At 34.5% G+C, this 15,225-nt stretch overlaps 1 protein-coding gene across 8 annotated transcripts in view; it reads right to left on the bottom strand.

Annotated features, from left to right (window-relative positions):
• Positions 1–534: 534 nt before the first annotated feature.
• Positions 535–15,225, bottom strand: part of LOC127856446 (tubulin monoglutamylase TTLL4-like) — an 87,989-nt gene continuing 73,298 nt past the window's right edge. The window contains exons 19-21 of one of the 8 annotated variants that reach the window (XM_052392653.1): positions 13,968–14,114; positions 10,902–10,973; positions 5,632–5,766 (exon numbers count right to left, since the gene is read on the bottom strand). In XM_052392653.1, coding sequence (XP_052248613.1) covers positions 5,763–5,766; positions 10,902–10,973; positions 13,968–14,114 — 223 coding nt within the window. In that variant the 3' untranslated portion in view covers positions 5,632–5,762. Of the gene's footprint in view, positions 5,767–10,901; positions 10,974–13,967; positions 14,115–15,225 lie in introns of all 8 variants that reach the window. The other 7 variants (XR_008038034.1, XM_052392657.1, XM_052392654.1 and 4 more) reach the window with 7 other exon arrangements.

Here is a 15,225-nt window from a genome sequence, read left to right as displayed (position 1 = left end):
TTTAAGCCCCATTCAGCATGTCAACAAGAATGTAAACTAACACACATATTTGCATACTACGCAAAAATCGTTCCAGATTGAAGGAAGGCCATGACTATCATATCATTCCACTCGTTTTGAAACCATGGCCTGCTCTGTAGACCCGGGCATTGCTGTTCTATTGCGGTTTTTATTTAAGCACCCTATTTGCACTATCCTAATACATACATATTATATATGGAAACAAGAGATGTGTTTGTCAGAAACACAATGCCCCCTACTGCGCCGCTTTGAAGCCATATATTTGATCTTTGACCTTGAAGGGATGACCTTGACCTTTCACCACTCAAAATGTGCAGCTCCATGAGATACACATGCATGCAAAATATCAAGTTGCTATCTTCTATATTGCAAAAGTTATGGACAATGTTAAAGTTTTCGGACGGACAGACAGACTGACGGATAGTTCAACTGCTATATGCCACCCTACCGGGGGCATAAAAACAAACAATAAACTATAACTAATCATAAATAAACAATGCATGAACAGCAACATATCTATATTCAACACTTTATTATAATAGTAACAATTATTAGGCATGTTATATTTATCACAGCAATATTTAAACTTGCGATACTATAAAAATATGAAATTTATGTAAAACAATGCTTTGAAGATATAATTGTACATTAAATATATTTAATAATTGCTTTTTGTTGTAAAGGACACAACATTTTGGACGCAGCTTTGAAAGAAAAACACAAAAAAAGAAATGCCACCATTCTTTAAACATCTTTTGGAGAAGACCCATATTTTATTTGTATCTTGTATGTGGAATGTTGTTGTAATGGAAATCTAAATAGAATATTTCCAATAAATTCTTGCTTGATAAATGAAAATCAGATTTTTTAGGACAGATTTGTTCATTCGTTAAGGAGTTTATATCTGAGATTTTCAGTATGAGCAGTGATAAATTAAATGCCTGTCAAAATTTACTATAACTACAACAAATAAACAAATCCTCTTATTTGAAGAAAACAACTTTTTCTAGGTTTATCTGATGGATGTAAATAAGTATTTTACTCCCCATTTCCAACATGTATGTTCACAACTTTATTATCACCCAGTTAAGGTAACAAATGTAAAATAAACATTTTTATTCAGTCAAAATCATAGAAAGTATAAATGATTTTTTTAAGAACATTCATGAATTAAACTTACAATGACAAATATCATTAGCGGTTCTTCTCGTTAAACTATGTAGCATTCTAAAATTTAAACACTTTACTCTATATAACTATACAAATTTTAGCATCAATCCCAGAAATTGTTTGCATCCTACAAAAGGACTTGTAAAAACTACCTGTACTAAATATAAATAACATATAACTATGTAGTAACAAAACAACAGCATCAACTGTATGGATGACTTGTACAAATACGAACGAATCTAAATTAACCAATTTATGCCTAGTGGACTCTCCCATCCTTCTAAATTGGATCAATTTATTTCCAAAATTAGGGATGTCTAGTATATTTATTTCTATATTTAGAATATTTCTTACAGAAATTCATTTAAGCAGACCCTGATGAGGTCACATCTGGGTCTACTGTGTTTGCCAAGGCCTTTTTTCTAGATGCTAGGCATAAATGGGTTAAAATAAAACATTAACTTTGTGTACACTTTTTTGTTTGCTGTATAATGGAAAACAAGGGACAAAATTGTCACAAAACCAGGTTTTCATTGTGAAAAAAAAATCTGATAAAGGGAGAAAACTCAAACTGAACTTTTGAAATGACCCAAAAAAATTAACCCCCTTTTTTTTTTTTTTAAATCTATTTTTAGTCGTGGCGACCTTGACATTGGAGATATTGACGTGATTCTTTCGTGGGACACACCGTCCCATGATGGTGAACAAATGTGCCAAATGATTTTAAAATCTCACAATGAATGACATAGTTATGGCCAGGACAAGCTCATTTATGGCCATTTTTGACCTTTGAACTCAAAGTGTGACCTTGACCTTGGAGATATCGACGTAATTATTTCGCGCGACACACCGTCCAATGATGGTGAACAAATGTGCCAAATGATTTTAAAATCTGACGATGAACGACATAGTTATGGCTCGGACAAGCTCATTTATGGCCATTTTTGACCTTTGAACTCAAAGTGTGACCTTGACCTTGGAGATATCGACGTAATTATTTCGCGCGACACACCGTCCAATGATGGTGAACAAATGTGCCAAATGATTTTAAAATCTGACAATGAACGACATAGTTATGGCCCGGACAAGCTTATTCCGCCAGCCCGCCAGCCAGCCAGCCCGCCAGCCAGCCAGCCAGCCCGCCCGCATTCGCCAATCTAATAACCAGTTTTTTCCTTCGGAAAACCTGGTTAAAAACAAAAAACAATTTTACCTGAATATTTTAAAACAAAAACTTAAATGTAAAATAATGGTTTAGAAACTAAACCATATATACACATACATACATCCACTTGATCTATCACTTAAAACATATAGGCAGTTACACCCACAGAGCGAATGAAGACTATGAAGACATTATATTTTTATCTGTTTCAAATTTTAAAATGTATATTCCTAGTGAGAGATAAGACTGAACAAAGCTCTGATGGAACATTTTCACATAAGTTTAACTAAAGTAAACATTTCAGATTATTATTAAAATTTCAGATCAATGTTTTCTTGTGTTATCAATGTTTTCATGTGATATCCAATGTTTCTTTTCAAGGCTAAAGGTAAACATTTAACAGTGATCTAAAATTATAACAGGCGCTACATTGTTTAATGTTGAACCAGGCTTTGCCACAATTGTCTATTTCATACTGGCGGGCCTGTTACATTTTATTGGTCAACAGGCATGTAACACTTTGTTTGATCTGTAAGATGTTTTTGTAACATTTTTTGGTTGGCAGGCCTGTTACATTTTATTGGTCAACAGGCATGTCACATTTTTTTGTCTGGCAGATTGTAACATTTTTTGGTCGGCAGCACTATTACATTTTATTGGTTGACAGGCATGTCACATTTTTTTGGTTGGCAGGCATGTTATATTTTATTGGTCAGCAGGCATGTAACATTTTATTGAACAACAGGCATGTAATATTTTATTGGTCGGCGGGAAATCTAACATTTTATGGTCGGCGAGCATGAAACATTTTATTGGTCAGCGGGCATGGAACATTTTATTGGTCCCTGGCAATGTAAAATTGTATTGGTCCATAGGAATTTAACATTTTATTGGTCTATAGGAATGTAACATTTTATTGGTCAATAGGAATAAAAAAAATATTGGTCTTTTGGAAGGTAACATTTTATTGGTCGGTTGGCATTTCACATTTTATTGGTCATGGGCCTGTACAATTTCATTGATTGGCCTGCATGTAAGATTTTATTAATTACAACAGGCATGTAACATTATATTGGTAGGCTAGCATGTAACAATTTTTTGGTCTGAAGGCTTGTAATATTTCATTGGTTGGCTGGTGTGTAACTTTTTTTTGGTCTCAGCATGTATGAATATAAAATTTGGGCTTCCTTGGTCAAACAGAATTTTTTTTTGACTGATTAAAGCAATATTTACCATTATTTTAAAACATTTTAATGGTAAAAGTGAAATGAAATAGCCTCTTCGAGGGATTGTTGGGAAAAAATAGTTGTTCATACATATTGTCAAATGAACTTTGCAAATAGAGGTCCAGAACAGATTCTGAATTTTTAAATGTAACAACTATTACAGCCACTGTTAAATAAATTTTAGCTAATGAATAAATCCCTACATGTACATGTATCTGAAAACCTTGTTTTCCCAGACTGATGTCAATTATGTCTCTAATGTACTTACATATAGACAACATTATATTAAAAATACAATGTAACACTAAAATTTATTTAAATGACTAAGTTACATATAAAACCATATGACATACATACATTACATAATGCTTGTCTAGGTTATAATATATTTATATAACTTTCACGTTTATTGGCACTAAAACCTTCCGTAGGTCTATGGATAATCACATTGTGCAAAAGTGAAACAATAAATAAGCTCAAAAATTAAATACATAATAACGCGGATGATGGGGCCTAGCAAATGCGCTTTCTTTCAAAATAGAATTTTATGATGTTATGACATGTCTTATTATGTTTTTTATGTCATTGGATGAACTTTGACTTACTCCAGTAAAGTGTGATAAACAAAATATTCACATATCGAGAAAATGAACAAGATGAAATTATCTAGAATAAATAATGTATTTGATTTAAGTATTTATCAATAAAAGAAAAAAGTCTGCTTTGATTGAAATGCTCTCAAACTTCTATTCAAAAACCGGTTCTAAATGTAATAGGAATTTATGTTTGTTGCGCAAATAGATTATCAAATGATCAATAAATATATGGATGATTTTGATAGGCTTAATGCAACATTTTCATAATGTCACAAATTTTAGCATTTCTGGTTAACCGAAAGTAATGATTATAATTATAATAATACAAAACAATATTTCATGTATCAATATGTTTAATGGAAAAGCACAACAATTTAATACTAATGAAGATGGTCCCAACCAATGCTTGAAATGAAATGTAAATAAAAAGCTGTTCATCAAATGACAAAATGGGTGCTTTTAATTGACTAAATGTATCCATCTACCCCCATAGGTTTTTTGCTCCACAACTAAAACTCCCAAAATGCCTTGATATTTTTTTTTTAAACAAACACTATTTGAAAAACTGTGTTGCTCAAATCAACCATAAATCTGTGGTCCAAAAATAGTTTAAAATTATTTAAATTAAAGTCAAGACTTTAAATAAATTATTGACAGTTTTTGAGGAAAAAAAACAGTGTATCACAATTTCTATGCATCTCTTAAACCAAACGACTGTAAGAGACTTTTAAAGTCACACTAAAAGCACATATGTTTTCATATTGCCATAAAAATAATACTAAAGTATCACTTTTATTAACTTTCTCAAGTCTTGTTGCGCAACAATAATTCCCCAATACTCCTCCTTTTAGCATCATCTTTAAAAGTGCCATGCTCCTTGAAAAGAGGGTTTAATGCATGTGCATAAAGTATCGTCCCAGATTAGCCTGCGCAGTCTGCACAAGCTAATCAGGGACGACACTTACCGCTTTAATGATATTTAAAAGAGTCTCTTCTTTTCAAAAATCCAGTTTAGGCAGAAAGTGTCGTCCCTGATTAGCCTGAGCGGACTGCACAGGCTAATCTGGGACGATACTTTACTCGCATGCATGATTGCCGCTTTTCACAGAGCACAGCCCATATATTTCACAATACGCCAGAGATTTGATACAACCTGAAAGTAATAAACATTTATAACCGCAAAAAAGCACAGCTATGTATATTATTAACAGCCAGTCTAGCAAAATCACAGTGCACGCTTATTTCTTGGTGATGAAACCATGGAAACCAAAGGTCAAAAGACGACCCAAGGTCAAAGTTGCTTATTGGTGTTGTCAATGGTCAGAATAACCATCCGTTGGCGCTACTATGGTAACAAGGAATCAAAAGTCACCAAAGGTCAGGAGCCAAGGTCACTCAGGGTCAAGGCTGTTTCAGAGCATGGTCAGTGGTCAGCTGCTGTTTCTTCTTTGTTTTTCGCGCTTGCTGCTTGGAGATTTCTTGTTTCACGATACGCATGGTCTGTCGCTGGTACCGACTTGAGGAGAACACTGGCATGGAGCCTCCGGAGAACAACTCCTGGAGAGGGGGTAGACGGACTGACAGTCACCTGCAGCAAGATGGCGGAAAAACTAGTTTTATTATTTTATTATCATTATTTGGCGAATAAACTATTATGATTATTTTATTATTATTGTATTTTTATTATGATCTTATTATTATTGTTTAATTCATGTTTATCCCTTTGTGTGATGAGATAAGCCACATTCTGGGAAAACTGGGCTTAATGCATATGTGTAATGTGTTGTCCCTGATAAGCCTGTGCCAGAGACTGCACAGGCTAATCAGGAACGACACTTTCGGTCTTAACTGGATTTTCTGTTAGAAAGAGACTTCATTTATATGAAAAATGCAATAAAAGCCGAAAGTGTTGTTGCTGGTTAGCCCGTGCAGACTGCACAGGCTTGTCTGGGATGACAGTTAATGCACATGCTGTTTTCCCAGTATAAGGCTCATAAAATCGTCATCACACAGAACAAAATTGTTTAATTTTAATTTTATCCTACTTAGTACTTTTACCTCATATAAAAAGTATTCCAGCACAGTGCCATTGAATTGACAATTTGTTTTCTATAGTTCATAAAATAAAACATTTTAAATCGCTTTTATTTCAACAACATAAGAGGTTTCCATTTTAGTATTGAAAAACAATCTGGTTCTGAATTAATATTTCTATTCAAAGGAAATAAATTGAACCTAAGTTTATTTCTCTAGAGAATCATACATGCCATAATTTTTCAGACCAATTCCGGGACATTGAGTTAAATTGCCCGGGACTTTTGGCGATTTTCCGGGACATGTATAAAATGTAGCGATATTTATAGACATATGCATTTTTGGTACGTTTTTTTTGTTTCGCATCGTTAATTGCAAAAGTTCGAAAGCCTATCCGAAATACACTTGATCTATTAACGTCAAATTAAACATTACTACTTCGGTTACTAGATACAAGCCACGTGTTTTCAGTGTAAGCGTTCTCAACATAGATGGTGACGTCACTGCGTTATTGTTATTAAGACCAGTGTGTAACGCGTAGTTGTTGATACGCCTTTATTCATTCATTCACTGGGGGTTTAGAAAAAGAGAATAATAAACCTAGTGAGGATGACGTTTTTATATGCTTACTTTTTTACTCAACTTCTTTGTCGGTTAAACGTGCGAACATAAACTGCTTTTAATTTTTTACTCAGCGATGTTGGACTTCAGATGTGTGAACAACTATCCTTTGTCCTTACGCAGCGGGAAATAATGACATAGTACTATTAGATTAAAGTCAATTAACAACCACATTAAACAATGCCGCCTTTCGGTTTGACCGCGAACGTGAGACAATCGATATGATAACAGGACCCCTGTTAATTGATCGATTTTGACACGTAGCGTAGTCTGCCTATTCGGGTAGGCATTGTCATGGAGACGCTGCAAATATACACAGATTCGAGGTGCAGTTATGCCTAAGATAAGGTACATGTATATATGGATTTTGTAAATTCCGGGACATTTGACAGATTTCCGGGACAGCGGGACAAGTTCTTCATTTCCGGGACTGTCCCGGACAATCCGGGACGTATGGCATGTATGAGAGAATATTCACAGTCAACAAACTACATTCACAAATATATGTTTATAAAGCACATTAAAATTTGTTACACTTGCTTTTGTTACTTGTATTTATTTGTATATTTTGATAGTTGCCATTTTATGCAATTTTCATAGTATTACATTTATATATATATGTCAAGGGCTGTGAGTAAATAAAATAGCAAAATATTATGCCTACTGTAAGAACTTAATTTAACAAAGAATCTGCAAGAGAAAAATATTCGAAAGATACAATGAAATTTGTTTAATCAAAATATAAGAGAACAAGAGATGTGTTTGTCAGCAACACAATGCCCCATAATGTGCCGATTTGATTAAAAAATTACCTTTGACCTTAAAGGATGACCTTGACCTTTCACCACTCAAAATATGCAGCTCCATGAGATACACATGCATGCCAAATATCAAGTTGCTATCTTCAATATTGCAAAAGTTATGACCAAGGTTAAAGTTTTGGGACAGACACACAGACAGACAAGCCAAAAACAATATAACCCCGATCATTCGATCCGGGGGCATAAAAAGAGACAAAGATGGAAATATCTTTTAAAACCCAGAAAGTGAAAACAAACCAAAAGACAAAAAAACAAACTATATATCAACACACCTGGCAAAATGCAAGGAAGTGTAAAATACAATAGAAATTAGCCTTGTTCTGGTAAAAAGGGGCTTAATGCATGTGCATAAAGGGTTTCCTTAGACTAGCCTGTGCAGTTTGCTGGGACAACACTTTCCGCTTTTATGGAATCTTTGTTTAAATTAAGTCTTTTCTTACAGAAAATCTAGTTTAGGGAGAAAATGTCATCTATGATTAGCCAGTGCAGACTGCACAGGCTAATCCAGGACACACTTTATGCACATGCATTTAGCCCAATTTTCCCCTGAGAAAACTTCCTAAGCCACACTTTCATGCAAAAATCATCCACTAGAAAAGATATGTAGAGAAATTCAAAATTAAATTTGCAGCAGCCAATGAAGAAAGGGCAAATAAAAGTTCAGCATTATATGCAAAATAAGATATCAGTGTACAAGGATTTTTAACAGATCCTTTTACATATAATTTTTATGTGGAACATACAAAAACATGAAAGAATTGCCAACAGAAAATAGGAGCATCTTTTAGTCACTTTAACTTGAAAAAAAAGGATCATCATATTACTTCTTTAAATCATAGTTCAAATTTTCAAATAAAATAAGTTAACTTAACATGACTGATATGAATTTTATTTACCATAATAATTTGGCCAATACATTTCAGAAAAATCATATCGCAGTTTGATTTTTCAGAACATTTACTGTCAGAGTACTGGGAAAATATCAGTGGTTGTTGTTTTTCTTGGGGATGCATGACAGAAAAAACCCGGCAATCTCACAATTTCTGACCCTGAACATGTGCTGCTGTGAGCTCAAACAGAGTACAAAGAGTGTTTACATCATAACCGGATACTCAATAAGTGTATATTAATGACTGAAATGCATACACTGTGAAGACATTTAAAACATGTGTGCCCAAAACCACATAACAGTTCTGAGATACAGACTTAACAAGGGACAAAATTGTCACAAAACCAGGTTTTCATTGTGAAAAAATATCTGATAAAGGGAAACAACTCAAACTGAACTTTTGAAATGAACAAACAAAATAACCCCCTTTTTAAGTTTGTTTCAAAATAAATCTATTTTTAGTCGTGGCGACCTTGACATTGGAGATATTGACGTGATTCTTTCGTGCAACACACCGTCCCATGATGGTGAACAAATGTGCCCAATGATTTTAAAATCTCACAATGAATGACATAGTTATGGCCCGTACAAGCTCATTTATGGCCATTTTTTACCTTTGAACTCAAAGTGTGACCTTGACCTTGGAGATATCGACGTAATTCTTTCGCGTGACACACCGTCTCATGATGGTGAACAAATGAAAAAAAATCTGATAAAGGGAGACAACTCAAAATGAACTTTTGAAATGAACAAACAAAATTAACCCCCTTTGTAAGTTTGTTTCAAAATAAATCTATTTTTAGTTGTGGCGACCTTGACATTGGAGATATTGATGTGATTCTTTCGTGCGACACACCGTCCCATGATGGTGAGCAAATGTGCCAAATGATTTTTAAATCTCACAATGAATGACAAGCTCATTTATGGCCATTTTTGACCTTTGAACTCAAAGTGTGACCTTGATCTTTGAGATATCGATGTAATTCTTTCCGGCGACACACTGTCTAATGATGGTGAACAAATGTGCCAAATGATTTTAAAATCTGACAATGAACGACAAAGTTATAGAAGGACAAGCTCGTTCCGCCCGCCAGCCCGCCCGCCGACATTCGCCAATCTAATAACCAGTTTTTTCCTTTAGAAAACCCGGTTAACAATATTCAAAATTTGACCCATAAAAACATGCTTCTACAAACATTCATTCTAAATCTGTTTGAAACATTGAAAAGAAAAGAAAGAAAAGATTTCTGGAACAGAATGTCAACTTAAATGTACATGATTTAAAGTAATGGAAAGTAAAATCAATAAGTTTCTTAATTTTTCTCTTTATTTCATTCTTTCTTTATTATATTTTTTCAACAACCATTACATTTGTATTATTAAACAGTTTATAGGTGTTCATTGGGGGAAAAAACAAAGACTGAAACAATGTCATACTTCTGACTGAAGTAATGTCACACTTCTGACTTAAAGCGAGATTATACGATTTTTATATGTGTTGAATTGTAATATTATTGATACAAATATGTTATAATAACACACAATATGCAAGAAAAATGATGCATTTAAGACGAATTTCATAAAATACAGCAAATACAAATTAACGTCCCGAGCCGATTGTGACGAAGATAATTCGTACATATTTTCCTACAATAACCGATGCATTCGTCTTTTTAGTAAGTGTTCGTGTGTCGTATGAACCGATATCGCTGCAGGAATTTCAAATGAACCGTTAAACTAAATTTAGATTCACATCGTACATGCATGATATACAGCCTTTTTCGATTTCAGAATAAATATCTGGCTTATTTAGCATTTTTCGACAAATGTTCTTCTTAACTTTTATTTTAGTTTATATTGAAATATATGTATAATAAGTTTTTTTACACATTTTATATTAATTAATAAATATTTGACAAGATCGTATATACCCGCTTTAAGTACTGTCACACTTCTGACTGAAGTAATGTCACACTTCTGACTGAAGTAATGTCACACTTTTGACTAAAATCATGTAACATTTCAGAACTGTTCTCCAAAGAAGCTCATGTCTAGAAAAAGTGCCTTTGAAATTGTTCACCTTAAGCCCCTGAACAATTTTTCTACCTGGCTCTGAGAAAATGGGGCTGAATGCATGTGCAAAAAGAATTGTTCCAGATAAGCCTGCGCAGTCTTCACAGGCTTAATCAGGGACAACACTTTCCGCCTCAACTGGAGTTACAATAAGAAGAGACTTCCTCTAAACTAAAAATTCAATAAAAGTGGAAATAGTCGTCTCTGACTGCACAGGCTAAACTGGGACCACACTTAACACACATGCATTAAGCCCCCTTTTCACAGAGTGCGGCTCGTTTCTACCTGGCTTTATGCCGCTTGTGGACAGTGGGCCGTGGGCATGTGTCCTCAAAACAGTACATACCCTGCATCTCACTAGAATATTTGAAACAAATGACCGTTGAACAGCAGCACGGTGGTAGAGGCAAACAAGAGATGTGTTCGTCAGAAACACAATGCCCCCTATTGTGCCGCTTTTAAATAAAATTTCAATATATCATTTGGCAGGTTTAGAAATTATTTAAAAGCTTATTACTTCCCTTGGATTGTATTTTTTTACTTTTGACCTTGAAGGATGACCTTGACCTTTTAGCACTCAAAATGTGCAGCTCCATGAGATACAGATGCATGCCAAATATCAAGTTGCTATCTTCAATATTGCAAAAGTTTCCTACTGGGGGCATAAAAACGATTTATAGTGGGTAAATTCCGGGACCTTCTAAATACAGACACATGAGTGGGATATTTCAAACTGCAAATGTTGTCAGAAGCCAACGCTATTTACCAAGGGTAATTTAAACAAGAGCTGTCACCATAGGATGACATATGCCCCCTGTAAACGCTTTGATAGAAGTAATGAGCATTTTTCGAAACCTAAACACAGATTTCGAAACCTAAACGCTGACCCTAAGTTCAAGGTCAAGGTCACCAGGGTAAAAAATGTTGTGCGTATGGAAAGGCCTTGTCCATAAACACATGCATACCAAATTATGAAGGTTATATCTCAAGGGACATAGAATTTATGAGCATTTTTCGAAACCTAAATGCAGATTTCGAAACCTAAACGCGGACCCTAAGTTCAAGGTCAAGGTCAAAGGGGTAAAAATGTGTGTGCGTATGGAAAGGCCTTGTCCATATACACATGCATACCAAATATGGAGGTTATATCTCAAGGGACCTAGAAATTATGAGCATTTTTCGAAACCTAAACGCAGATTTTGAAACCTAAACGCGGACCATATATAAGTTCAAGGTCAAGGTCACAGGGGTAAAATTGTTTGTGCGTATGGAAAGGCCTTGTCCATATACACATGCATCCAAATATAAAGGTTATATCTCAAGGGACATAGAAGTTATGAGCATTTTTCGAAACCTAAACGCAAAGTGTGACAGACAGACGGATGGACAGACAGACAGTCCGATCACTATATGCCCTCCTTCGGGGGCATAAGGATACTTGCAGTAGTCAACTTTTGAGAGGGTACTTTTAAGCAATAACAGAGTGGGTAATTTAAAACTTTGGCACAAGTCAACAGTCTTTTTAGAGGGTATATAATTTCAAACAGTAACAGTTGGTAAAAGTAAACAGTCTATTGAAAGGGTAATTTCAAATTGTAACATTCGGCAGAAGTCAACCCTTTGAGAGGGTAATTTCCAACAGTAACATTTTGCAGATGTCAAACATCTTTTGAGAGGGTAATTTCAGTTACAGTCGGCAGAAAGCAACAGTCTTTATTAAAAGGGTAATTTCAGACAGTTGTCAGAAGGAAAAAGTCTTCTAAGACGGTAATTTTAATCAGTGACAGTTTGCAGAAGTCAACAGACTTTTCAGAGGGTAATTTCAAACAGATGCAGCAGTAAAAACTCACATTTTGGCCATGGTTGCCCACCCTTGTTGTTCCAATACTTTTTGTACAAAGAACTCTTTACTTTCCGTAGTGGAACCCCATTGTAATGCCTCAATAAATTGTTTATTTGCTTTGCAGTTTATATTGAATTCATCGAAACCTAAAATTGAAGCTTCAAAACAGGAATGATTCATACCCATTTTCTAATGGTATGATTATTTATGATATTAATTTTTATTAACAAACCTTCAGTGTTGGAATATTGCTGAATTTTTAAGAAAAAATTAGTACTGGTCATGTTTTGTTATTTGTACATTTCTGTTTCATAGCAGAACCAATACAAGTTGCCATTAATAAACATCACTAGAGTCGATGAACTAAACCAGAGTTTATAAACATTACAAAAGTTGACAAACATCACTAGAGTTGATAAACATGACTCGAGTTGATGCATAACTAGAGTTAATAAGCATAACCAAATTTAATAAACATCCCCAGAGTAGATACCATCACAAGAGGTGATAAACATCACTAGAATTAATAAGCATCACTAGAATTTATAAACATCACTAGAGTTAATAAACATCACTAGAATTGATAAGCATCATATAGGTGATAAACATCAAAAGATTTGATAAGCGTCATAGAGGTGATAAACACCACTAAAATTGACAAGCATCATATAGGTGGGTGATAAACACCACTAAAATTGATAAGCATCATAGAGGTGATAAACATCACTAGAATTGATAAGCATCATAGAGGTGATAAACATCACTAGAATTGATATACATCACTAGAATTGATAAGCATCACTAGAATTGATAAACATCAATAGAATAGATAAACATCACTAGAGGTGATAAACATTACTAGCATTGATAACATAACCAGAATTGATAGAGATCACTGTAGGTGATAACCATCACTATAATTAATTAACAGCATCAAATTTAATAAACATCACCAAAGTTGAAAAACATCCACAGAGTAGATACACATCACTAGAGGTGATAATACTAGAGTTGATAAACATCACTAGCTTGCTCTCTTAAAAGATGACAGATTCATGAAATCCTGTTTGGACTGGAGACGCTTCACCTCTCTTGTCAAGGATGCATAATACAGAATTTTCTGTGGGGAACACAAACTTGCCAGTGTCATAACCTGCGTCATACTTGCTTTGTACGTAGATTGACCAGCAAAAATTATTCAATTTAAAATTTCAAAAAGAAGCCATGAAGCTTTATGAGAGCAATAACAATAAAATACAAAAAACATCACTCATATTATTAGCAACACAGCACTCTAAATAAGACCTTAATCCACTTTATTCATTTTTTAAATACGCCACTGTAAATCACCTTTAATTTCACGCAAATTTTGAATTGTGTTAATACAAAATGGTATTATGTTAAACAAAAATCGTCAGAAAAATTTGGTTAAAATCGGTTACGAAAATTAGAACGTTAACAGCGCCATACAGTTACACTGCCTCCACACACCAGCCGTGATCACATACCTATTGGGCGCTTTTCCCTTGGGCGTCAAAATATCAACAGGGGGTGGAGTAAGGACTAGATTATGAATTGAGGAAACGCTGCTAGATTGACTATTCGACCGATGGTGCAAGACTTTGTTCGCTGTGGAGCGTTTCACCTGCATCGCCCTGTGCAGATGAGACGAAGGAGAGACTGAGAAAAGGGGAACATTGGGAGGGGGGAGGGGGGGGGGGGGGTAATAAGCCAACACACAACTATACCATAGGCTCACAGTTGGACATAGGTTATGAGTTGTATACCAATAGGCTAACTACAGCAATTATAGGCGAAAAGTTTCCAAGTTGAAGACAAATACTCTGATGACCTTTATATTTTATAGGCAATACGTTTAAGTTATATTTTATAAATAGACAAACATTTTTGGGAGGATAAGGGTTACATAACATATACAAATAGGCAAAGAACCATTTTTTGGCGGAAAATGGTTAAAGATTATAAACAAAAATGCTAACAACTGCACTTTTAGGGAAATGGTTCACAGTTATATACAAATGTGCTAGCAAGCACATCATTAACAGATACTTTTGAAAGAAAAGTGCATACTTCAGCGTTGAGTTAATCTTTACAGGATGAAATACAAACAAAATTAAATAAGAACATTTTTGGAAGGGCTTTAATGAGCCCCAAATTCTTTATAACAAGGATGGACTGTACAAGTAAATGGAAAATACAAGCTAAATTGAATACACAAGCAACAGAATCTGTGTATAACACAAGATCATTGAATATTTACAAGTAAATGGATAATACAAGCTAAATTGAATACACAAGCAACAGAATCTGTGTATAACACAAGATCATTGAATATTTACAAGTAAATGGATAATACAAGCTAAATTGAATACACAAGCAACAGAACGGTGAATCAGACACAAATAAATTATGAGCAGCGCGACTGGACGACCGGGCTCAATGCATTTGCATGAACTGTTGTCCCAGATAGGGGTGTGCATTCCGCAAAGGGTTATCAGGGACGACACAAGTTAAATACATTTCTTCATTTATGGAATTTTTTGTTTAAAAGAAATTCCTTCTAAACACAAGAAACCGTCGGAGACGGGTGATGCTCCCAAAAGGTTGTTTTTTTGTCACAATATTGCACTATATATTCAGATAAAAGGAAAGTCTTGAGGGCACAGTAGTTGGGGGAACAATAATTTTTTTATAGAAAATTTCAAAGGGCCATAACTCTGTGAAAAATCATCCGACCAGAACCCA

The sequence above is a fragment of the Dreissena polymorpha genome, chromosome 13 (assembly GCF_020536995.1).
Source record: "Dreissena polymorpha isolate Duluth1 chromosome 13, UMN_Dpol_1.0, whole genome shotgun sequence".
In the NCBI taxonomy this organism is placed as follows: domain Eukaryota; kingdom Metazoa; phylum Mollusca; class Bivalvia; order Myida; family Dreissenidae; genus Dreissena; species Dreissena polymorpha.
Note: the sequence above shows the minus strand (reverse complement) of the source record. Positions and strands in the feature narration are given on the sequence as shown.